General features: G+C 50.3%; 1 protein-coding gene across 1 annotated transcript; it reads left to right on the top strand.

Moving 5' to 3' along the window:
- The first annotated feature begins 80 nt into the window (after nucleotides 1-80).
- Nucleotides 81-26387, top strand: NUDCD2 (NudC domain containing 2). Its single transcript, XM_075342268.1, has 4 exons — nucleotides 81-312; nucleotides 3674-3722; nucleotides 22873-23024; nucleotides 26235-26387. Exons 1-4 carry the CDS (start codon nucleotides 124-126, stop codon nucleotides 26316-26318), a joined length of 474 nt encoding a protein of 157 aa, XP_075198383.1. The 5' UTR covers nucleotides 81-123; the 3' UTR covers nucleotides 26319-26387.
- The last annotated feature ends 35 nt before the right edge of the window (nucleotides 26388-26422 follow it).

Genomic DNA, 26422 nt, shown 5'->3' with positions numbered 1-26422 from the left:
GTGTCACGTGATTCTCAGTTAGGATTGACATCTGAGACGCGTATGGAGGGAGTAGTACAGGTGCGCATGCGCACAGTGGATCAGCGGGCTGTAGTTTTCTCAGCCTTCCCTGACCTGCATGGAATGTCGGTGCATTTCGATGAGCGGAGCGGGGTGGTGCCGTGCGAGACCCCCTGGGGCTGCTGGTACCAGACCATGGAGGAGGTGCACATAGAGGTGCAGGTGCCCCCCGGAACACAGAGCCGGAACATCCGCTGCACCTTGGGGGTCCGGGAGCTGTCCCTGACCGTGCGGGACACCGTCATCCTGCAGGTGCTGCCGGGGGCGGGGCTAGATGGGTCACATGCTGCACCCCTTCATGACCGGACACTTTTCATTATGCACTTTGTTGTTTGTTTTTCCAACTTTTTTTTTTTATACAATCTACTACTCTATTATATAGTATTGCAGTATGTAGTGACATTGACAGGGTCTTCAGCAGCCCCCAGTCGCCCTGCCAAACGATGGGCACCATGCGCTCGCTTCAGTGGGTGCATAATGACCACCAGTACTCGCATCACTGGGGGACAATGGGTGTACTGACCACCAGTACTCGCATCACTGGGGGACAATGGGTGTACTGACCACCAGTACTCGCATCACTGGGGGACAATGGGTGTACTGACCACCAGTACTCGCATCACTGGGGGACGATGGGCGTACTGACCACCAGTACTCGCATCACTGGGGGACGATGGGCGTACTGACCACCAGTACTCGCATCACTGGGGGACAATGGGCGTATTGACCACCAGTACTCGCATCACTGGGGGACAATGGGTGTACTGACCACCAGTACTCGCATCACTGGGGGACGATGGGCGTACTGACCACCAGTACTCGCATTGCTGGGGGACGATGGGCGTACTGACCACCAGTCCTCGCATCACTGGGGGACGATGGGCGTACTGACCACCAGTACTCGCATTACTGGGGGACAATGGGCGTACTGACCACCAGTACTCGCATCACTGGGGGACAATGGGTGTACTGACCACCAGTACTCGCATCACTGGGGGACAATGGGTGTACTGACCACCAGTACTCGCATCACTGGGGGACAATGGGCGTACTGACCACCAGTACTCGCATTACTGGGGGACAATGGGCGTACTGACCACCAGTACTCGCATCACTGGGGGACAATGGGCGTACTGACCACCAGTACTCGCATCACTGGGGGACGATGGGCGTACTGACCACCAGTACTCGCATTACTGGGGGACGATGGGCGTACTGACCACCAGTACTCGCATTACTGGGGGACAATGGGCGTACTGACCACCAGTACTCGCATTACTGGGGGACAATGGGCGTACTGACCACCAGTACTCGCATCACTGGGGGACAGTGGGTGTACTGACCACCAGTACTCGCATCACTGGGGGACAATGGGCGTACTGACCACCAGTACTCGCATCACTGGGGGACAATGGGCGTACTGACCACCAGTACTCGCATTACTGGGGGACAATGGGCATACTGGCCACCAGTCCTCGCATCACTGGGGGACGATGGGCATACTGGCCACCAGTCCTCGCATCACTGGGGGACGATGGGCATACTGGCCACCAGTCCTCGCATCACTGGGGGACGATGGGCATACTGGCCACCAGTCCTCGCATCACTGGGGGACGATGGGCATACTGGCCACCAGTCCTCGCATTATTGGGGGACGATGGGCATACTGGCCACCAGTCCTCGCATTATTGGGGGACAATGGGCGTACTGACCACCAGTACTCGCATCACTGGGGGATGATGGCCGTTCTGACCACCAGTCCTTGCATTATTGGGGGACGATGGGCGTACTGACCACCAGTACTCGCATTATTGGGGGACAATGGGCGTACTGACCACCAGTACTCGCATCACTGGAGGACGATGGGCATACTGGCCACCAGTCCTCGCATTATTGGGGGCAATGGGCATACTGGCCACCAGTCCTCACATTATTGGGGGACGATGGGCATACTGGCCACCAGTCCTTGCATTATTGGGGGCGATGGGCATACTGGCCACCAGGCCTCGCATTATTGGGGGACGATGGGCATACTGGCCACCAGTCCTCGCATCATTGGGTGACGTTGGGCATACTGGCCACCAGTCCTCGCATTATTGGGGGCGATGGGCATACTGGCCACCAGTCCTTGCATTATTGGGGGACGATGAGCATACTGTCCACCAGTCCTCGCATTATTGGGGGCGATGGGCATACTGGCCACCAGTCCTTGCATTATTGGGGGCGATGGGCATACTGGCCACCAGTCCTCGCATTATTGGGGGACGATGGGCGTACTGGTCACCAGTCTTCGCATCATTGGGGGACGTTGGGCATATTGGCCACCAGTCCTCGCATCATTGGTGGACGATGGGCACATTGGCCACCAGCCCTCGCATTATTGTGAGACAATGAGCGTACTGGCCACCACTACTCGCATCACGGGGTCGATGGGTGTACTGGCCACCAGTCCATTTCACTGACAGTGGCCTCTAAACATACGCACCCCGGAGGATTTTGGTCACCGACTTGATACAGGAGCCATACCAATGAAAGAATGTTGCTATGCTAAGTGGGTACTAGTCAACTACTGGCAATCTCAGGCCCAGGACACACCATTGGATTTGAATAACTGTTTTGCTTGACGGGCAGTGCCCTTCTACAACCCTTTCTGCCCATCCCCTGAATGTGTGTCCAGACACCAGATTCGTCTAGCTTCCCTCCATCACACATCGGAAACATTCTGGAAGTTCCACTTTCCATGAGGTTTTGGGAGGCCTTTGCAGTGCCCAAGGAAGAGCGCTCTTTTTTTTCTGAAAGCCTTACAGACTTCTGGGAAAGTTGTCAAGTGTGACACAAACCCAAGTCAACCTAGGCCACCAGCATTTAGCACAAACCTGGCATTCTCAAAAATCTGTTTCTGCGACTCCCATATATTCTCTTCATTAGCCGTCTGAGTGTGGACCATGACGGATGCCAGGAGGCAGGGCGAGTCTAGAACCCCTTGTTTGGAGATCTTAGTGGTGCCCACTTCTATTGATCATTTATGGAATATCCACTGAACATTATTGGGGTGTACTCATTTCATGAGACATAAGGCCTCATTATTGGATATCATGGATTATTGGACTGGTATAGAAAGGCAAATAATATTTCTTTGTATGAAGGGAAAGACCTAAAACGGTCATGGACAATGGCACAATTCATCTCGCAAAGTCTTGGTCCCGATCTTGTGTTTTTCCACTATTTTGTGCTGAAAGTCATTTCTGATCGATGAGGTTCTTTTAGAAATTGTGACAGAAGGGAATGTTATAAATTACATACACAGCCATTATTTACTCCTTGCATCCAGCTTTGCTCTAGAGATCCCTGCCGCTCCTATCTGGTGACCACTGCAGACAGTCACGGGCCTCTACAGTCATGTGCAGTGCAAACCACACTGCTGAGGCTAGTGATTGGCTGCAGCGGTGACTTGATTGATGGGCGGGGACCACCTGAGAGCTTATTTTATTATTTCTGTACATTTCTTTTATAAGTTTTGTGACCTTTCAGAAGTCCCAGAATGACTCTCTCTATAAATGTCATAATGGTGTTCTTAGTGTGCACAGAGCTCGTATATGTCCTTCTTTTTCAGGGACGGCTGTATGACTCCACCATCAGTGACGAAAGCACTTGGACCTTGGGTAAGAGCATTGATAACTAAAAAATAAATGTGATGTCAAATACTTTCAAAAACGTGGTGCATGTGACCGAATACATTTTTACTCCTATTTGCAAAAATGTGTCCAATGGTGAATTTTCTGTGGCAGTAACATTAAAGTGAACTTGTCACAAGGGTTTTTCCTATGAACTGCGGCCACCACCAATGAGCCCTTATATACGGCATTCCAGAATACTGTATATAAAAGCCCGGTCTGATGGGTGTCGGTGCTCTCGGTTCAGTGCCTCCTCTCTTCCGTCCATTGCCGTCCTCCTTTCTGCGTGCAGATGATGCATTCTACGTCATCCACACAAATTGACATTGCAGTCCTGCGCAGGCGCACTTTGATCTACCCTGCTAAGGTCAGAGCAAAGTACTGGTACTGTTACGTGCAGGCTTGAGGAAAGGTCAAAGACCGCCTGCGCACTACAATCCTTTGCACTGCCCTCAGCAGGGCTGATCAAAGTGCGCCTGCGCAGGACCTCAGTGCCAGCCTGTGTGGATGATGTAGGGCGCGTCTTGCACATGGGCCTCAGAAGAAGGACGGCGATTGCACAAGAGGGAGGAGGCGCCGGACTAAGAGCAGTGACACCCATCAGACCAGACCGCCCCCTAAGTGAGTATTTTAAAGGTGTGTTTTAAATTATACAGAGCGGCCTGGGCTCTTATATACAGCATTCTGCGACACTGTACAGTCATGGCCAAAAGTTTTGAGAATGCTACAAATATTAATTTTTACACAGTCTACTGCTTAAGTTTTTCTAATGGCAATTTGCATATACTCCAGAATGTCATAAAGAGTGATCAGCTTAACAGCAATTACTTGCAAAGTCAATATTGGCTAAGAAAATGAACTTTAACCCCCAAAACACATTTCAACATCATTGCATTCCAGCCTTAAAAGGAGCAGCTAACATTGTTTTAGTGATTGTTCCATTAACACAGGTGTGGATGTTGATGAGGACAGGGCTGGCGATCAATCAGTCATGATTAAGTAAGAATGACACCACTGGACACTTTAAAAGGAGGCTGGTGCTTGGTATCATTGTTTCTCTTCAGTTAACCATGGTTATCTCTAAAGAAACACGTGCAGCCATCATTGCTCTGCACAAAAAATGGCCTAACAGGGAAAAGTATCGCAGCTACAAAGATTGCACCTCAGTCAACAATCTATCGCATCATCAAGAACTTCAAGGAGAGAGCTTCCATTGTTGCCAAAAAGGCTCCTGGGCGCCCAAGAAGGACCAGAAAACGCCTGGACCGTATCAGCTGCGGGATCGGACTACCAGCAGTGCTGAGCTAGCTCAGCAATGGCAGCAGGCTGGTGTGAGTGCTTCTGCACGCACTGTGAGGCGGAGACTCTTTGAGCAAGGCCTGGTTTCAAGGAGGGCAGCAAAGAAGCCACTTCTCTCCAGAAAAAACATCAGGGACCGACTGATATTCTACAAAAGGTACAGGGAGTGGACTGCTGAGGACTGGGGTAAAGTCATTTTCTCAGATGAATCCCCTTTTCGATTGTTTGGGCCATCTGGAAAACAGCTTATTAGGAGAAGAGGTGCGCTACCACCAGTCTTGTCTCATGCCAACTGTTAAGCATCCTGAAACGATTCATGTGTGGGGTTGCTTCTCAGCCAAGGGAATCGGCCCACTCACAGTCTTGCCTAAAAGTACAGCCATGAATAAAAAATGGTACCAGAATGTCCTCCAAGAGCAACTTCTCCCAACTGTCCAAGAGCAGTTTGGCACCCAACAATGCCTTTTCCAGCATGATGGAGCACCTTGCCATAAAGCAAAGGTGATCACTAAATGGCTCATGAAACAAAACATAGAGATGTTGGGTCCATGGCCTGGAAACTCCCCAGATCTTAATCCCATTGAGAACTTGTGGGCAATCATCAAGAGACGGGTGGACAAACAAAAACCAACAAATTCTGGCAAAACGCAAGCATTGCTTATGCAAGAATGGACAGCTATCAGTCAGGATTTGGTCCAGAAGTTGATTTTGAGCAAAAAATCCTGGTGACAGCGCTGTATCTAGTAATTCCTTTAATTCTGTAGTGAATGCAGCACTTGTTCTGTCCAGCTTCTTCTCTAGAGCCCTCCCAGTCAGTACAGATTTGGAAATAAGTCATAGCAAAATGTCACTGTGGGTTTTAACGACTTAGTTACGGAGCCAATTTTGACCTGCATGACCAGGCCAAATTTTAGAAATCTGACCACTGTCACTTTGATTAAATAACTCTGTGGATTGCTTCAACGGATCCCGGTGATTCTGAGATTGTTTTTTTGTGACGCATTGTACTTTTTGGTAATGGTAAATTTAGGTTGATACGCTTTGGGTTTATTTGTCAAAATATTGGAAATTCGTGAAAAAATTAAGAAAATTCTCAATTTTCAAACTTTTAAATCCTTAGAACATTTATGCTAAACAAAATAATTAATTTTTCAAACGTCATTTTATTTTGTTAGGGCATTAGAAGGGTTAAAAGTTTAGCAGCCATTTTTCTTTTTTTTTTTTCAAGAAATTTACAAACCCTGTTTTTTTAGGGACCTATTCTGATGTAAATGGACTTTGAGGAGCCTAGATATGGAAAACTCCCCACAAGTGATCCCATTTTAAAAATCGCTCCCCTCAAATACTTAAAAGATATAAATAAATCTTTATTTTTATATAGCTCTAACATATTCCGCAGCGTTTTACATACATCAGGAACACTGTCCCCATTGGGGCTCACAATCTAAATTCCCTATCTGTATGTCTTTGAAGTGTGGGAGGAAACCCACGCAAACACGGGAAGAACATACAAACTCCTTGCAGATGGTGTCCTTGGTGGGATTTGAAACCATGACCCGAACGCTGCAAGACTGCAGTGCTAACCACTGAGCCACCGTGCCGCCCCTACTTCAAAATTGCTGTCAGGAAATTATTTAGCCTTCAGGTGCTCCTCAGGAATTGTATCACCCATGAAGAGTTGGAGAGTACAGACTGTAGTATTCGGGCTGTATCCTCTCACGTCGAGTAGGCCGGACTACAATACCTGACAGGAGTACGGTACAGGGAGGAAGGTCTGTATGCCAGTTAAAGGGAATCTGTCACCAGGTGTTTGCCACCTAATCTGAGAGCAGCATAATGTAGGGGCAGAGATCCTGATTCCAGCGGTGTTTCACTTACTGGGCTGCTTAGTGATTTTAGCAGAACTACAGTAATTATCATTAGAGGACTACTTGGTGTGTGGCAGGGAGTCCAGCATATTCTTGAGCTCTGTATAACTGTTAAATCTGCAGCAGAGAAAACACTGATTTTATCAAAATGACAGGAAACAGCTCAGTAAGTGACACATCGCTGGAATCAGGGTCTTTGTCTGTACATGATGCTGCTTTTAGATGAGATAGCAAAAACTTGGTGGTAGAATCCCTTTAAGTTCCTTTAAGATTAATCAAAGTTAGGGACAAAGCCCGGGAATATTTATAAACAGTAAGAGTAGGTTATTCCCATTAACAAATTTTTATTAAAGATATAAAAACACACCATCAGTGTAAAAATAGACCACCAGGTCACAGTGAATTGAATACAGTAAACACATGAAAGATTTTTAGTCTCTGTGGAACCAGAGGGCTCAAGACTTAACTTGAAGACAGAAATACATTCAGGCAGCGCCACAAATAGAAAATTTTGAATGCTTGCTGTCCATGAGTGTCCGCATAGATATAAGTCAGTCCTCTCCAAGCGTCCACTTGTTTCTTGTAATATCAAGGAATGGCAATTATTTCATTCAGTTTAGCAGAAGTGAGCCATTAGATTCAAGATTTACAAGTCTCCACCTCGACGCGTTTCCCCACATAATAAATACGTGGTTCATCAGGAGGCCAGGGCACAGTGTTTACTGTATTCAATTCACTGTGACCTGGTGGTCTATTTTTACACTGATGGTGTGTTTTTATATCTTTAATAAAAATTTGTTAATGGGAATAACCTATCCTTTAAGATTAAGCAGAAGACAGCCTGCCTTCAGGATTGGTAATGAATTACCTTGTCTTTTCTCCCGTTTTCTTTTCCCCTTTGTTCTCTTTACCTTTAGACCGGGGTTGGGGAAGGGGCAGCTGTGGGGTGCCTCTAGTATTCGGTGTACCGAGTTGTCCTGGTGAGGGCCCCATGGAGCAGGAGAAAGGGGTAGCATGGCAGGTAGTGTTTTCTGCAGTCATTGGCTGTTTCTCTTGCCGGGTTGATGGCTGCTACCGGTTTCGTGGGCTGTGGGAATGGTTTCCGGCCATTTGTCAACTGGCACTCTGGATCAATCAGAGCTACCGCTGGTCACATGGTGCAGATATGCGTGACCGGGCTCCACGCCCCTTCCGGTCTGTATCTTCCTCTTTCGGCATCTACATTATATTTTGGTTCAGGCACAGGCCGCAAGCTGGGTCATCCCTCACCTCTGCTGGAGACCTCACTGTGCCGCGCTGTTGCCTTCACATCATAAGGGGTACCTGGGCCCGGGTAGGCTGTTCCCATTTGGAAGCTGACATTTATTGGGCCCTTCAGCGGCGTTCTCTCTCTGCTCACCGATTTTTTTCCTATTTCCCCCCATCTTGCTTCCTCTATGTATCAAATGTCGGAGTCTAGTTAGAACCGTGCATTTCCTCCGGCCCATTCCACATTAGTTACCTATGCATTTTTGGGCCACCGCAACAGTATAATAAAATGCAAAAAGAGGCAATCAAAACATCCCATCTACCCAAAAATGGTATAAATTAAAATGTCAGCTAAAGGCGCAAAAAATAAGCCATCACTGAGCCCCAGATCCCAAAAAATGAAAACTTTGCTAATCTCGGAAAATGGCGCTAAAAGCAAATTTTATTTTTTTTTTTATTTTCATTTTTACCAACTTCAGAATTTTTTTTAGTCAATTAAATATGGCCACAGCATGAAAGGGTTAAGGGATCGCTCAACATCTGTGTGTAACTACACCAAGTAAAATCTGCTAAAAAATTGCATTACACTCACACCAATGTTAAAAGGAACCTATCAGGTGCAATATGGACCCAGGACCACGAGCAGTGATTTCGGCTCAGTGCGCATGAGTTTGGTCATACCCGCTACTTCAGTTTGAAGCCAGGACACGTACACCTGACTTCATGGTGCGCATGACCCAAACTCCGGGGTCATGCGCACTGAGCCGAAATCCAGTGTCGGGCGGTGATGGCAGCGGAGAGGTGAGTGTGAGTGAGCTCATCCTGTGACACTGTGCATTTATTAGCATGTTAGTATGCTCATAGGGGCGCACTAACGTGCTAATGGGGCTAACAAACCAGGAAAGCAACGCCATTGGGACTAGTGCCTGCGCTCATTAGCATACAATAAAAGATCTTTAGAAATACATTTTCTGAAGATCTCTTTATCTATGCTAGTTGTGAGGTATCAACCGGCTGTATTACAAAGGGCCGGTATGTTTTGCAGAAGCGTGGGTGCTCTGCAATGTGAAGCTGGCTGGGACCTGTGGTTCCACAGGATTGCATTACATGCAGAGCCATGGAAGGGTGTGTGATGCTGATTACACACTCCTTACCACCTGTGGGTGTGGCTCCAGGGGTTAAAGCAATCCTGTCTCTGAACCTGGGTGGAGTGTGTCTAGGGCAGTCTAGAGAGAGACTGGCTCTAGATGTCCAGTGTGTGGACTGGAAACAAGCGAGAGCAGAGCCGGGAGCTCTGGGTGTTTCAGCCTGCATGGAGGCTGAACACAAGGCTCTGATATTGAGTCTGAGGTGAGTGCGGCCAGGCCAGGGCTGTAGGGCCGAATCTCTCCTGGAGGAGAGACAGACAGGGGTCTGCAGAGGGCCCTGGGTGCTGGAAGGAACCTTGGCTAGAGTTGTACGCTGGCAGGAGCCAGAGAGTGGGGAAGTTGCTAAACTTCCATTATGGACTTATTGTTTATGTTTGAGGGCAGTTTATGCTGAGTGTTTTTAAATAAACTGCCAGAATTTCTATGAAGAGACTGTGTACGTGTGTTGCTGAAGCTACCTCACACCGCTGCAAGCGAGTGAAACCCCCACGTTGCAGGGCGCAACGTTACATATGGTGTCTCGAATGCGGGCATGCGGTCTGGTTGCTAGGGGCAACGCAGCCTGGTTGCTAGGGGCAACGGCCTAGGACATATTCCTGTGGATACGGACTGCTTGCGGTGGATCGGCGGGTCCACGAAAATTGTCTGCGCACTCAAGCAGCTGGCGGTGGATCGGCGGGTCCACGAACAGGGACAGCGCTCTCAAGCACCTGGCGGTGAATCAGCAGGTCGTTGGGGACCCGTGCTGCAGTGGCGAGAGTCCAGCGACTGGAGGTTCCAGGCCAGCCGGAATTGCAAGGCCCTGCTTGGTGAGCAGTGATACACCACAGGCTGGAGATCCTGGTTGTACGGGCGGTACAACCCGGAAAGGTTAGTGGTTCTCTAACCCCCCCCTGTCTTTGACCACCGGGTATTACCCATTGGAGCGCCCCTCCTGTGCCTCTTTTTCGTTACAGCATGGAGGAGCTCCTGAACCAGCTGCTGCAGAGCCAGCAGCGCCAACGGCATGTGCCAGGAGGTCCAGTGACAGCAGTGGGGGCTGAAAGCCAAAAAGAGGGAATGGTCCCTGCGGACATTGTGGAGGAGCTGTACCAGTTCCTGGTCCGGGGACAGCAGGAGCTGTCGGTGTGTAGCGATGTCACAGCCATGGACCAGTTTGAGCGTTCCCTTCAGGGGCCAGTATGGACACTGGGTGCCCAGGGAGACAAGGGCAAACGGTGTGAACTGGGGGCTAAGGACATTGCATGGAAACCGCAAAAGGGGGCGGAGTCCCAGAAGGGAATAGTTGCCCATAACGGGGTGGAGTCCCATAAAGGGGTGGTTGCCCATAAGGGGGTGGAGTCCCAGAAAGCGATGGTCCCCCAAAAGAGAGCGGAGCATCCCAAATCTAAGGGTGAAGTGGTGCAGATGGACTTTAGCCAGGGACAACAGTGTTCATGCCTTAAGTGTCCTGTTTGCAATATAGACCACCCATCCGACGAGAAGGCACGTCTGTGTTCCGTGGAAGTGGATGGGGAATCTGTAACAGGAGTCGTAGACTCAAGGAGCTTGGTGACCCTGGTGAGGGCCACCTCTGATGTCCACTTGATTCCTGGAAGGAAGATCCACGTCGGCTGCACCCACAGTAATGAGACAGAATACCCGGTCTCCAGCGTGGTCATTAAGACAGCCTGGGACAGTGGTTCTCATGAGGTTGGAGTAGTCTCAGATTTACTGCACCCAATTATTATAGGTTGGGACTCTAAATTATTTGTGCACTTGTGGAAGCAGGGGGACGTATACGGTTGCTTGTGTAAGAGCCGGAACAGCCCAAAGGAAACCCCACCACATTGGGAGGTGAAAAGGGGTCCTTGTTGTGCAGTTATGTGTGGTAAGGAGGAGATAGCACCTCCTAAAATTGACTGTCCTAAGTTAGGGGTGACCAAAGAAAATGATGGACGGACCCAACTTAGTGTCATAAGGACTAAGGGAATAACCGATAGTGTGACCGTTAAAACCGGGGTAGCTCCAGAAAGGGAGGCAGATATCTGGTTAAGTGGGGACATGATAGTCCAGGATGCCAGGGGGAGTGATGATGACTCCAGTAAAGACACTGACTCTAGTAAGGTGACAAACGAGTACAGTGTGGTACAGATGGGCGAGAAGGGCAAAACTTCCTCCCGACGCCGAAGACGTAATAAGCGCCGAGAGGGGGCACAGTGTAGGCCGTCTGAGGGTGCAGAGAAAGTGACATGCCTGGTTAATGAAGACATGGTGCTAATAACACCTGCTACGGAAGAGTCAGACAGTGATATCCTGCAAAAGAAAGCGGAATCAAAGACTGAACTGACACATTGTCACGACAGAAACCAGCAGGGTGAAATTGCAGGGGAGGAACCGACCAAAGACGTAATGGCGGTGTCTCCTATAATTTCCATGCATGAAGCTGGAGGTCTGTTGGATGATAGCGCTGTACGAGATGACATCCTACAGAACAATATAGGAGAAGGAATCCAGGGCAGTGTTGGTGGAGTACAAATCCACAAAGGTCATGGTGAGCAGACTGGTAAGCTACCCAGTGGTGAAGTGATGAATGTTGAAAATGGTGCCAAGGTTCTAAGAAGAACAGAGTACCGTGCTGAAGGGCGTAACACCCTGGTAGAAGGCGATGCTGTAAATGCCCAAGAGAAGGCAGAGGGTGACACTGCAGAGACCCAAGTGGAAGTTGGAGGGAATGCAGTGAAGTCCCAAGACACAGCAGGTGCTGTAAAAGCGGAAAGAGCCTCTGAGGAAGAGGTGAAGTCTGGACATGAGGTCTCATCAGAAGCTGAGAGCCTGACTGACTCAGTGGGTAAGACCCAGATCGCAGACAAGAAGATTGGCTCAGCTAAGAGCCTGAAACCCAAACGTTCTGAAGCTGAGATGGAAGAAGCCTCAGAAATAGTGTGTCGTAGACCAGAGAGGTCCGCAAGTGAAGACTCATTCAAGAGGATGAGCAAAGACCATCTGCAACAAGAGATACTTCTTAGGCAGGCTACTGAGAGTCGAGTAAGGGAGCTGGAGAAAGAAGTGGCTGTGCTCCGAAGTCGCTTGGCAGAGTACCAGTCCAAGTCCCAGGGAGCCTTGGAGCAGATGGAGCAGCGAGTGTCAATCCTGACCAAACATGTTGAAGCAGAGGAGGCCAAAAGAGAGCTGACTCTGCAAGCTAAACTTGACAAGCATGTGGCAGGGATGAATGAGACTTCTGTAGTCAAGTGCATGGTGGATATACCTAAGGACTTAAGAGAAGCGTGTGCCACCGAGTGCATGCATGACGAATTTAAGAGAGCTGTGGAAGCGTGTGAGGTCTACTGTACCCCAGGGGCTGAACAGTTAGTGATATTGTCCACCAGTGAAATTACTGGGCAGCGGGTGGCTATTCTAAAGGACATGCACTTCAGATGTGTTCGTATGAAGTGGCAGGTCCAACTGCAAAAGGAAGAAGCCACTAGACAGCTAGAGTATAAAAGGAAAGCGCAGAGTCTGGCGGAAGATATTGTCCAAGTACCCCGGGCTCTGGTGGGGAGAGTCATTGGAAAAACCGGACGAGTCATGCAAGACATGGTGAATAAATCAGGATTGGTGAGATTAAGAATCCCTGCTGCTAATGAGAGCAGGATACCCAGGGAAGCTGGAATGGTTCCGTTTGTTTGTGTCGGGACTGTAGAGAGTCTTGGAAACATTCGAAGCCTTATTGAATATCGGGTACACCATGTACGTGACATGGAGCGGTTGTGGCAAGACAACCTGAAAATTAAGGAGCAGCTTCGCCAACTGTGTGGGGGACAGCAGCCATCTTCCACCCGTTGTTCAGTGGAAATAAGTGGAAGATGGCGTGTCGGTCCAGTCGTTCAGACGCGCGATAAAAGGAATCGCCGACAGAGAGGTAACCTACAATGTACTGTAGATAGTGGCCGCTATGAGCTTAGAGTTCCCGACAGTAGCCTTGGGGGTACTCGAGAAAGCCTAGGTTCGGACAAGACTGTAGGTTTGACCGGGGACGTGTCTCTCTACTGCGGTGACCCTGGGAGGGGGTCAGGGAGAGAACGGTCTGGAAATGGGACGTCCTTTAACCCTAGGTTGACAAGACAAAGTTTGGTGACAGTGTTGGGCGATGTCTCAGGGACTACTGCTCTTGGACGGCCCTCTCGACTGGTGGGGCATGGCAGCGGGGATGCCCTGTCTCGCGGCCCCAGGTCATTGGCAAGTGTTCTCCCCTACGGGTTTGAACAGAGGGGGAGGGTATGTGAGGTATCAACCGGCTGTATTACAAAGGGCCGGTATGTTTTGCAGAAGCGTGGGTGCTCTGCAATGTGAAGCTGGCTGGGACCTGTGGTTCCACAGGATTGCATTACATGCAGAGCCATGGAAGGGTGTGTGATGCTGATTACACACTCCTTACCACCTGTGGGTGTGGCTCCAGGGGTTAAAGCAATCCTGTCTCTGAACCTGGGTGGAGTGTGTCTAGGGCAGTCTAGAGAGAGACTGGCTCTAGATGTCCAGTGTGTGGACTGGAAACAAGCGAGAGCAGAGCCGGGAGCTCTGGGTGTTTCAGCCTGCATGGAGGCTGAACACAAGGCTCTGATATTGAGTCTGAGGTGAGTGCGGCCAGGCCAGGGCTGTAGGGCCGAATCTCTCCTGGAGGAGAGACAGACAGGGGTCTGCAGAGGGCCCTGGGTGCTGGAAGGAACCTTGGCTAGAGTTGTACGCTGGCAGGAGCCAGAGAGTGGGGAAGTTGCTAAACTTCCATTATGGACTTATTGTTTATGTTTGAGGGCAGTTTATGCTGAGTGTTTTTAAATAAACTGCCAGAATTTCTATGAAGAGACTGTGTACGTGTGTTGCTGAAGCTACCTCACACCGCTGCAAGCGAGTGAAACCCCCACGTTGCAGGGCGCAACGTTACATAGTGTATACAGGGACGGTTAGGCAGGGATTAGCAACATGCACCCAGAACTGCTCGTGGTTCTGGGTGCATATTGCACCTGACAGATTCCCTTTAAACAATAAGTCAGTTCTGATCTGCAATCTTATTTTCTTAAAGGGAACCTGTGACCACTTTTTTGGTGTATAAGTTGTGGCCACCACCACCGGGCTCTTATACACAGCACTCTAACATGTTGTATGGAAGAGCCCAGGCCGCTGTGTAGAACATAAAAGACCCTTTATAATACTTACCCAACGGTTGCGCGGTTGTCCATATGGGCGTCCCTGTTGTCCAGTGCCGCCTCTTTCTTTGTCGCTCCATTGGGAGACCCAGACAATTGGGTGTATAGCTTCTGCCTCTGGAGGCCACACAAAGTATTACACTTTTAAAAAAGTGTAACCCCTCCCCTCTGCCTATACACCCTCCCGTGGATCACGGGCTCCTCAGTTTTATGCTTTGTGTGGAAGGAGGCACACATCCACTCATGCATTCTCATACATACAGTCAGGGCCAGAAATATTTGGACAGTGACACAAGTTTTGTTATTTTAGCTGTTTACAAAAACATGTTCAGAAATCCAATTATATATATAATATGGGCTGAAAGTGCACACTCCCAGCTGCAATATGAGAGTTTTCACATCCAAATCGGAGAAAGGGTTTAGGAATCATAGCTCTGTAATGCATAGCCTCCTCTTTTTCAAGGGACCAAAAGTAATTGGACAAGGGACTCTAAGGGCTGCAATTAACTCTGAAGGCGTCTCCCTCGTTAACCTGTAATCAATGAAGTAGTTAAAAGGTCTGGGGTTGATTACAGGTGTGTGGTTTTGCATTTGGAAGCTGTTGCTGTGACCAGACAACATGCGGTCTAAGGAACTCTCAATTGAGGTGAAGCAGAACATCCTGAGGCTGAAAAAAAGAAAAAATCCATCAGAGAGATAGCAGACATGCTTGGAGTAGCAAAATCAACAGTCGGGTACATTCTGAGAAAAAAGGAATTGACTGGTGAGCTTGGGAACTCATAAAGGCCTGGGCGTCCACGGATGACAACAGTGGTGGATGATCGCCGCATACTTTCTTTGGTGAAGAAGAACCCGTTCACAACATCAACTGAAGTCCAGAACACTCTCAGTGAAGTAGGTGTATCTGTCTCTAAGTCAACAGTAAAGAGAAGACTCCATGAAAGTAAATACAAAGGGTTCACATCTAGATGCAAACCATTCATCAATTCCAAAAATAGACAGGCCAGAGTTAAATTTGCTGAAAAACACCTCATGAAGCCAGCTCAGTTCTGGAAAAGTATTCTATGGACAGATGAGACAAAGGTCAACCTGTACCAGAATGATGGGAAGAAAAAAGTTTGGAGAAGAAAGGGAACGGCACATGATCCAAGGCACACCACATCCTCTGTAAAACATGGTGGAGGCAACGTGATGGCATGGGCATGCATGGCTTTCAATGGCACTGGGTCACTTGTGTTTATTGATGACATAACAGCAGACAAGAGTAGCCGGATGAATTCTGAAGTGTACCGGGATATACTTTCAGCCCAGATTCAGCCAAATGCCGCAAAGTTGATCGGACGGCGCTTCATAGTACAGATGGACAATGACCCCAAGCATACAGCCAAAGCTACCCAGGAGTTCATGAGTGCTAAAAAGTGGAACATTCTGCAATGGCCAAGTCAATCACCAGATCTTAACCCAATTGAGCATGCATTTCACTTGCTCAAATCCAGACTTAAGACGGAAAGACCCACAAACAAGCAAGACCTGAAGGCTGCGGCTGTAAAGGCCTGGCAAAGCATTAAGAAGGAGGAAACCCAGCGTTTGGTGATGTCCATGGGTTCCAGACTTAAGGCAGTGATTGCCTCCAAAGGATTCGCAACAAAATATTGAAAATAAAAATATTTTGTTTGGGTTTGATTTATTTGTCCAATTACTTTTGACCTCCTAAAATGTGGAGTGTTTGTAAAGAAATGTGTACAATTCCTACAATTTCTATCAGATATTTTTGTTCAAACCTTCAAATTAAACGTTACAATCTGCACTTGAATTCTGTTGTAGAGGTTTCATTTCAAATCCAATGTGGTGGCATGCAGAGCCCAACTCGCGAAAATTGTGTCACTGTCCAAATATTTCTGGACCTAACTGTAGTTATGACGGATGGAAGAAAAGAGGACCCCGATGGGGTCCCCGGCATGTTCCCTTCTCACCCCCACTATGTCGGCGGTGTTGTTAAGGTTGAGGTACCCATTGCGGGTACAGAGGCTGGAGCCACATGCCGTCTCCTTCACCATCCCTTATGCGGCTCTGGGAGAAGTGGGATCCTAAGCGGTCATCCACGTGCTGGGACCGTGCTCCATCCGCAGCCCCTGGTGGAACCTGTCGGTCCGGAGCTTCTTCACCCCCAGGGACCGGGCCCTGCAACTGGAAGGTACTCTGTGTCCCCATGTGTGGACTGTACAGGGAGGGAGGTCGCTCCTCCCCGGAAGCCGCGGTAGTTCCGTCCGCAGTTTTTTTCGGCGGACTTCCGCGCCGACCGTGCCTGCTTGTCGGGCACGGCCTTAAATTAAGTCCCCGGCTTCGCCACGGCCTAGTCGAGCAAAATCCCGCCCCCGGGCCTGCCTGTCAGGGGTTAGGGCGGGATTACCGACGTGATGTCGGCTCTGAGGGCTGGAGCATCTTTGCATGTCTCCCCCCACCCTGATTGACCACTTGGGGACCCCAGATTCCCGCTCTTTGCTGGCGCCGCCCTCGGCTCCACACCCCCCCTGAGAGCTCCGGCAGACATTTTTAGCATTCTGCCGGTGGATGCTACTCAGCGGCAAAGCTCTGCAGCTCTGGAGGACACACTCCGCTCGTTAGCGGTTGGTAAGCGACACCGGTCACCCGGTGTTGGTCCCCCTAGGGTGCCGATATATATATAGATATATATATCTGTTTGGAAAGGCTGTATACCCTTTTCCCATATACCCTCAGTGGTCACTCTCCTAGGAGACAACAGCATGTCGTCCACAAGGAGCAAAGCTACTAAGGCACAGACTTTTTTCGCGGCCTGTACCTCTTGTGGGGCTATGTTGCCTACGGGATCCACCTACCCCCACTGTGATCAATGCTCGACTCCTGCCACGCTTGCTCAGCCGGAGCCTCTGGCACTTGTGGGCCCCTCGGCTCATGTAGATCCCCCGGCTCCCCCTGAGCAGTCTGCAGGGACAGAGTCACCGTCATTGGCCTCTTTCGCTGCGACACTCTCCCAGTCACTTTCTCAATCCATTGCACAGTCTATGGACAATTGGTCATCTCAGCTCCTTGAGGCTTTGCAGTCCAGACCGGGCCCTTCACAGGCTCCGGCCCCTGTTAGTTTGTCTCCTCCAGGCCCCTCTCGGTCCGCGCCACAGCGCGCTCCCAGGATAGCCTCTAGGTCCCAGGCGGAGGACTCCTGCCCGGATCGCAGCCCAGGCCGGCTAAGCGGCCTCGCTGGGACTCTTCCCCGGCCTCCTCACGCTGCTCTGGATCCCAGCTTGATGACTCTCAGGAAGACGAGGCGGACGTGGGAACTCAGGGCTCTGACCCTGACTTCACCCTTAACCTTGATGCCCCTGAGGGGGACGCCTTGGTAAATGATCTTATCTCGTCCATCAACCAGGTGCTGGATCTCTCACCCCCACCTCCTCCTGCAGAGGAGCCGGCTTCTCAGCAGGTGAAACACCAATTTCGATTCCCCAAACGTACGCGCAATACGTTTTTTGATCACTCTAACTTCAGGGACGCTGTCCAGAAGCCCAGAGCGGTCCCGGACAAGCGCTTTGCTATACGGCACACTGACACGCGTTACCCCTTTTCACCTGAAGTCGTTAAGGGCTGGGCACACTCTCCCAAGGTGGATCCTCCAGTCTCTAGATTGGCTGCTAGGTCCGTTGTGTCTGTTGCCGATGGCGCATCCCTGAAGGATGCCACTGACAGACAGATAGAGCTCTTGGTGAAGTCTATTTATGAGGCCACGGGCGCGTCTTTCGCCCCGGCCTGTGCGGCCGTGTGGGCTCTCCAAGCTATCTCGGCATATCTGACTGAGATTAATGCCGTCACGCGGAATTCTGCTCCGCAGGTTTCGTCCTTGACCTCTCAGGCATCAGCATTTTCGTCCTACGCCATGAACGCCGTCCTGGACTCCGCTAGCCGTACGGCTGTGGCATCCGCTAACTCCGTGGCAGTCCGCAGGGCCATGTGGCTGCGCGAATGGAAAGCAGACTCTGCTTCCAAAAGGTTCTTAACTGGTTTGCCTTTTTCTGGCGACCGTTTGTTTGGCGAACGGTTGGATGAGATTATTAAGGAATCCTCGGGAAAGGACTCCTCCTTACCCCAGTCCAAACCTCAGAGACCTCAGCAGAGAAAAATCCAATCGAGGTTTCGGTCCTTTCGTCCCTCCGCCAAGACCCAATCCTCGTCGTCCAACCGGCCGGAGAAAGGCCAGAGGAACTCCTATGCGTGGCGGTCCAAGTCACGCCCCCAAAAGGCCGCGGGAGGCACTGCCTCCAAGACGGCCTCCACATGACTCTCGGCCTCATCTAACCACATCCTCGGTCGGTGGCAGGCTCTCCCGCTTTGGCGACGCCTGGTGGCCACACGTTCAAGACCGATGGGTGAGAGACATTCTGTCTCATGGTTACAGGATAGAGTTCAACTCTCGTCCTGCGGTTCGTTTCTTACGAACCTCCCCACCCCCCGCACAGGCCGACGCACTTTTTCAGGCAGTGGACGCTCTAAAGATAGAGGGAGTTGTGATTCCCATTCCCCTTCAGGAACGTGGTCGCGGATTTTACTCCAACTTGTTCGTGGTGCCAAAAAAGGACGGGTCATTCCGTCCCGTTCTGGACCTCAAGCTGCTCAACAGACATGTGAGAACCAGACGGTTTCGGATGGAATCTGTCCGCTCGGTCATTGCCTCGATGTCACAAGGAGACTTCCTAGCATCGATCGACATCAAAGATGCTTATCTCCATGTGCCGATCGCACCCGAACATCAACGTTTCCTGCGTTTTGCCATCGGAGACGAACACCTGCAGTTCATGGCATTGCCTTTCGGCCTGGCGACAGCCCCACGGGTTTTCACCAAAGTCATGGCATCCGTCGTGGCGGTCCTGCACTCTCAGGGCCACTCGGTGATCCCTTACTTGGACGATCTCCTAGTCAGGGCCCCTTCTCTGGTGGCGTGTCAACAAAGTCTTACCGTCACTCTGGCGACTTTCCAGCAGTTCGGGTGGATCATCAATTTCCCGAAATCCAAGTTGACGCCGACCCAATCACTGACTTACCTCGGGATGGAATTTCATACCCAGCCAGCGTTAGTCATGCTACCGCGGGACAAACAGCTTTCTCTGCAGGCGGGGGTGCAGTCACTTCTTCGGAGTCAGTCACACCCCTTAAGGCGCCTCATGCACTTCCTGGGGAAGATGGTTGCAGCTATGGAGGCAGTGCCGTTCGCGCAATTCCATCTACGGCCACTCCAATGGGACATTCTTCGCAAATGGGACAAGAGTGCTGCTTCCCTCGACAAGAACATCTCTTTTTCCCTCGCAACCAAAACATCACTTCAGTGGTGGCTCCTACCCACATCTCTGGCCCGGGGAAAATCCTTCCTACCCCCAACCTGGGCCGTGGTCACCACGGACGCGAGCCTGTCAGGTTGGGGAGCGGTTTTTCTCCACCACAGGGCTCAAGGAACCTGGACTCCAATAGAATCGTCCCTTCAGATCAATATCCTGGAGATAAGGGCAGTATATCTAGCCCTATTGGCTTTCCATCGGTGGCTGGAGGGCAGGCAGATCCGAATCCAGTCGGACAACGCCACTGCCGTCGCCTACATCAACCACCAAGGCGGCACTCGCAGTCGTCAAGCCTTCCAGGAAGTCCGGCGGATTCTGCAGTGGGTGGAAGACACAGACTCCACCATCTCCGCAGTTCACATCCCGGGCGTAGAAAACTGGGAAGCAGATTTTATCAGTCGTCAGGGCATGGACGCGGGGGAATGGTCTCTTCACCCAGACGTGTTTCGAGAGATCTGTCGCCGCTGGGGAACGCCGGACGTCGATCTCATGGCGTCACGACACAACAACAAGGTCCCGGCCTTCATGGCACGGTCTCAGGATCACAGAGCTCTGGCAGCGGACGCTTTGGTCCAGGATTGGTCGCAGTTTCGACTGCCATACGTGTTTCCCCCTCTGGCGATGCTGCCCAGGGTACTACGCAAGATCCGGTCCGAATGCCGTCGCGCCATTCTCGTCGCTCCAGACTGGCCGAGGCGGTCGTGGTATCCGGATCTGTGGCATCTCACGGTGGGTCAACCGTGGGCACTTCCAGACCGCCCAGACTTGCTGTCACAAGGCCCGTTTTTCCATCTGAATTCTGTGGCCCTCAACCTGACTGTGTGGCCATTGAGTCCTGGCTCCTAGCGTCTTCAGGGTTATCTCAGGATGTCATTGCCACGATGATACAAGCCAGGAAACCAACGTCCGCCAAGATCTATCACAGGACTTGGCAAATCTTCTTATCCTGGTGCTCTGATAACGGTTTTCCTCCATGGCCGTTTGCATTACCCACATTTCTTTCATTCCTACAATCTGGAATGGACAAGGGTTTGTCCCTCGGCTCTCTCAAGGGCCAAGTGTCGGCGCTCTCCGTGTTTTTTCAAACGCGTCTAGCCAGGCTTCCGCAGGTCCGCACGTTCCTGCAGGGGGTTTGCCACATGGTTCCACCTTACAAACGTCCGTTGGAACCTTGGGATCTTAACAGGGTCCTGACGGCTCTTCAAAAGCCGCCTTTTGAGCCGCTGCGGGATGTCTCTCTCTCCCGTCTTTCTCAGAAGGTGGCCTTCCTGGTGGCAGTCACATCACTTCGCAGAGTGTCTGAGCTTGCAGCGCTGTAATGCAAAGCTCCCTTCCTGGTTTTCCACCAGGATAAGGTGGTTCTGCGTCCTGTCCCGGAATTTCTCCCTAAGGTGGTATCCCCTTTTCATCTAAATCAGGATATCTCCTTGCCTTCCTTTTGCTTTAATCCAATTCACCAGTGTGAAAAGGATTTGCACTCTTCGGATCTAGTGAGAGCACTCCGACTCTACGTGTCTCGCACGGCGCCCCTGCGCCGTTCAGACGCGCTCTTTGTCCTTGTCGCTGGCCAGCGTAAGGGATCTCAGGCCTCCAAGTCAACCTTGGCTCGGTGGATTAAGGAACCGATTCTCGAGGCCTACCGTACTTCTGGGCTTCCGCTCCCTTCAGGGTTGAAAGCCCATTCTACCAGAGCCGTAGGTGAGTCCTGGGCATTGCGGCACCGGGCGACGGCTCAGCAGGTGTGTCAGGCAGCTACGTGGTCTAGTCTGCACACTTTCACGAAGCACTATCAAGTGCATACCTATACTTCGGCAGACGCCAGTCTAGGTAGGCGAGTCCTCCAGGCGGCGGTTGCCCACCTGTAAGAGGGGGCCGTTTTCGGCTCTTTTTATTGAGGTATTGCTTTACCCACCCAGGGACTGCTCTTGGACGTCCCAATTGTCTGGGTCTCTCAATGGAGCGACAAAGAAAAAGGGAATTTTGTTTACTTACCGTAAATTCCTTTTCTTCTAGCTCCTATTGGGAGACCCAGCACCCGCCCCTGTGCCCTTCGGGCTGGTTGTTCTTTTGTGTACACATGTTGTTGATGTTGATTTGTTCTTTGGGTTCATGGTCTTCAGTTCTCCGAACATCCTTCGGATTGAATTTACCCTAGACCAATTTATAAGTTTTCTCCTTCCTGCTTTTGCACCAAACTGAGGAGCCCGTGATCCACGGGAGGGTGTATAGGCAGAGGGGAGGGGTTACACTTTTTTAAAAGTGTAATACTTTGTGTGGCCTCCAGAGGCAGAAGCTATACACCCAATTGTCTGGGTCTCCCAATAGGAGCTAGAAGAAAAGGAATTTACGGTAAGTAAACAAAATTCCCTTTTTTGGCCATCTGTGTTCTCCCTCTCTAGCTACGGTGCATGACTGGTCTGACGTCATACACACTCAATGGCATTCAGGTCCTGCACAGGACCGGCGAGTGTGTGTGACGTAGACGCGCCATGCACACAGGCTTCATAAAGAAGACGAAGATGGCCGAAAGAGGAGGCGCCAGCACCGGACAATGGAGGACGAAGATGGCCATATGGCCAACCGCGCGACCGTTAGGTAAGTATTCTAAAGTGTTTTTTATGTTCTCACAGCGGCCTGCGCTCTTTTATATACAGCATGTTAGAATGTGTATATAAGACCCCTGTGGTGGTGGCCGCAGCTTATAGCCAAAAAAAGTGGGGACAGGTTCCCTTTAACTGTTTTCGGGCCTCAGGAATAAATTGTTCTCTACACTGTTTGAGAAATTGAATTACATGGATTGTCTATCGAGATCAGAATCCTGATCCAGAATCCACTGTGCTTTTTATAAGAGGCTCGATGTGACCGTTTGTAGCTTTCGTACATGGATTGGCATAACCACGCTTTTATTTTCCAGTGGAATTAATTGCAACAATGTACATAAGGCAAAGCATTTCTATTCTGTTTAGTGTCATTAATTTTTTTCTTCATGGAAATATATTTATTTTTATTTTTTTATTTTTATGAAGAGGACAAGAAACTTATTCGAATAGTTCTAACCAAGTCCAACCGGGATGCCGGGAATTGTTGGCCATCTTTACTAGAAGGAGATTACTCGGCTGATCCTTGGGTTCAAGATGAGATGCAAAAGAAACTGACGCTGGAGAGGTTCCAGAGAGAGGTAATGAAATATCCTGGAAAATCGTTATTCACGCACTAATATACGCGTTCTGTGCTGTGCGCATGTCCATGGAAGACCACTGTATACATGGGATTCTGTGTATTTCTCCAGATCGGCTGTAAAACTTAAAGGGGTTGTCCGGCACCGCTCATTTTTCCATTGGAGCTGAGTGGTGCTGATAATGTTACTACCTTGTGCACATGTTTTGGCAGGTGTGCAATCAGCAGGTAACATGCAGAGGTTCTATTCATGAGAATGGCACAGGGGCACAAGACCTGCCTATCATTAGAATGGGACCCGGGCACTACTCCTGCCTATCATTAGCATGGGACCTGGGCACTACTCGTGCCTATCATTAGAATGGGACCTGGGCACTACTCCTGCCTATCATTAGAATGGGACCCGGGCGCTACTCCTGCTTATCATTAGAATGGGACCTGGGCACTACTCCTGCCTATCATTAGAATGGGACCCGGGCACTACTCCTGCCTATCATTAGAATGGGACCTGGGCACTACTCCTGCCTATCATTAGAATGGGACCCGAGTGCTACTCCTGCTTATCATTAGAATGGGACCCGGGCACTACCCCTGCCTATCATTAGAATGGGACCCAGGTGCTACTCCTGCCTATCATTAGAATGGGACCCAGGTGCTACTCCTGCCTATCATTAGAATGGGACCTGGGCACTACTCCTGCCTATCATTAGAATGGGACCTGGGCACTACTCCTGCCTATCATTAGAATGGGACCCGGGTGCTACTCCTGCTTATCATTAGAATGGGACCCGGGCACTACTCCTGCCTATCATTAGAATGGGACCCAGGTGCTACTCCTGCCTATCATTAGAATGGGACCTGGGCACTACTCCTGCCTATCATTAGAATGGACAACAAGAAAGTCTGAGAAGACACCATCACGTGTTTCTCACCGCTGGCAGCAAACTAGCCAGGTCTTTCACTGGGAAGGAACAACCACTGGAAGGGCAGTCTCCAGTCAAGGAGACCACCTATGCCAAACATGGTATCCATCCACAGACAGCTGCTTCGGGGTATTTGCCCCTCATCAGTGTGGAGTAGGAAACTGGCCAGTGGGAGCAAAGCCTAGTAGAAGACTACATAAGCAAGGATAGTTGACCTTAGGGAGATCAACATGAATATTTCCCAGGGGGCATTGCTCTAGAATCACTGCGTCTTCGCGGTGTTGGATGTTGATCTCCCTAAGGTCAACCATCCTTGCTTATGTATCATTAGAATGGGACTCGGCAACAACACTTGACTGTTGTTTACGCAGCTGGCTTGTGCCCTAAACAGGGCAGATCAAAGTGCGCATGCGCAGGAGCGCAATGGTGGCCTTTGTGTTGATAATGTAGGATGCGTCATCCACATGGAGCTGGGCAGGAGGACGGTGACTGCACAGGATAGAGGATGCGCCCGATCCAAGAGCAGCGACGCCCATTAGACCCGAGCACCCCCTAATTGAGCATAATAAAGGAGTTTTTTTACGTTCTACACTGCAGCCTGGGCTCTTATATACAGTAATCTAGAATGCTGTATATAAGAATTAAGTGGTGCTGGCCGCAGCTTATAAGAGATAATTTGGTGGCAATTCCCTTTAAGATATATTGTTTGCTTAAACTAGTATTGTCATTTTTCTTGTAGTTTTACACTGATCCTATCAATAAAAGTTGTAAAGGAACCTCTACGTCTACCTCAATGCATCGATAGGAAAGAGTTTAGCTGTCTGACAACTCATTCTCCCTGGATAGAGTGAGGGTAACAGAACAGGTGCTGTAGTTCCATTTTCGCTGCTGAGGTTTACTTATTTACTAGCTGTAGTACCAGACGTTGGCCGGGATTAAGTCTATCTCTCTCCCGTCTCGCTCCATCCATCTCCCGTTCGCTCCCTCTGCATCTCACTCTCTCCCGTTCGCTCCGTCCCTCTGCCGTTCGCTCCGTCCCTCTGCCGTTCGCTCCGTCCCTCTGCCGTTCGCTCCGTCCCTCTGCCGTTCGCTCCGTCCCTCTGCCGTTCGCTCCGTCCCTCTGCCGTTCGCTCCGTCCCTCTGCCGTTCGCTCCGTCCCTCTGCCGTTCGCTCCGTCCCTCTGCCGTTCGCTCCGTCCCTCTGCCGTTCGCTCCGTCCCTCTGCCGTTCGCTCCGTCCCTCTGCCGTTCGCTCCGTCCCTCTGCCGTTCGCTCCGTCCCTCTTCCGTTTCGCTCCGTCCCTCTGCCGTTCGCTCCGTCCCTCTGCCATTCGCTCCGTTCCTCTGCCGTTCACTCCGTCTCACGCGCTCTCTCTCCCTCTGCATCTCTCTCTAGCTCCGTCTCATGCTCTCTCTCTCCCTCTGCATCTCTCTCCCTTTCGCTCTGTCTCACGCTCTCTCTCTCCCTCTGCATCTCTCTCCCTTTAGCTCCGTCTCACGCTCTCTCTCTCCCTCTGCATCTCTCTCCCTTTCCCTCCGTCTCACGCTCTCTCCCCCTCTGCATCTCTCTCCCTTTAGCTCCGTCTCACGCTCTCTCTCCCCCTCTGCATCTCTCTCTCTCCCTTTCGCTCCGTCTCACGCTCTCTGCATCTCTCTCTCTCCCTTTAGCTCCGTCTCACGCTCTCTCTCTCCCTCTGCATCTCTCTCTCTCCCTTTAGCTCCGTCTCACGCTCTCTCTCTCCCTCTGCATCTCTCTCTCTCCCTTTAGCTCCATCTCACGCTCTCTCTCTCCCTCTGCATCTCTCCTCCCTCTCTCTCTCCGCGAAAATCATATTACCTCACACATAGGCTTCTTATAATAAGAATGGTTGCTATAGGCAACAAAGGACAATCAGAACTTCTATTAATGACCTGTAGCAGAGCTGTCTCGTGCAGCTATAACATGTTCACATGGAGTTGTTTTCATGCAGATTTCTATTTCCGTGTGATGACACGGACAGCCTCCCATAGTGTCCCCCATTTTCATTAATACAGCTACAAATGTTTCCCCTGTGGATGGAAAACAATGTTGAAACAGCAGCAGATAGCCGCCCAGTGATTATGTCCTACTGAATGTGACTAATCCACCTGGTACTTCAAACTGAGAATCCGGATAAGAAATCTGGGGATCAGCCTCCGATTTTTGCTGCAGATTACACTGAATAATCAGGCAGGATATTTCCAGAGGCCGCTCCTACCCACTGATAATAGGTAATGCCTAGTAACGCCTTGTTCTTATGTCTCTTTTTCAGAATCCTGGATTTGACTTCAGCGGAGCAGAAATTTCAGGAAACTACAGCAAAGGGGGACCCGACTTTTCCAATCTACAAAAATGAAGCCAATTCTGAATGGACTATTTATATTTTTCTACAATTGCTGGATAGAAATAAAGTGGTGAAACTAGACTTGTTTTACTCATTGTATAAAGGAAAAGTCATAA

The sequence above is a fragment of the Anomaloglossus baeobatrachus genome, chromosome 4 (assembly GCF_048569485.1).
Source record: "Anomaloglossus baeobatrachus isolate aAnoBae1 chromosome 4, aAnoBae1.hap1, whole genome shotgun sequence".
Classification (NCBI taxonomy): domain Eukaryota; kingdom Metazoa; phylum Chordata; class Amphibia; order Anura; family Aromobatidae; genus Anomaloglossus; species Anomaloglossus baeobatrachus.
The sequence above is the reverse complement of the archived record's forward strand: the minus strand, read 5'-3'. Positions and strand labels throughout refer to the sequence as shown.

Bases quoted from the DNA above. Each gene is read 5' to 3' on its own strand.
- NUDCD2 (XM_075342268.1), top strand. From the start codon at position 124: ATGTCGGTGCATTTCGATGAGCGGAGCGGGGTGGTGCCGTGCGAGACC. The intron at 3,723-22,872 runs GTAAGAGCATTG...ATTTTTATGAAG, and splicing joins CGAAAGCACTTGGACCTTGG to AGGACAAGAAACTTATTCGA. The intron at 23,025-26,234 runs GTAATGAAATAT...TCTCTTTTTCAG, and splicing joins TGGAGAGGTTCCAGAGAGAG to AATCCTGGATTTGACTTCAG.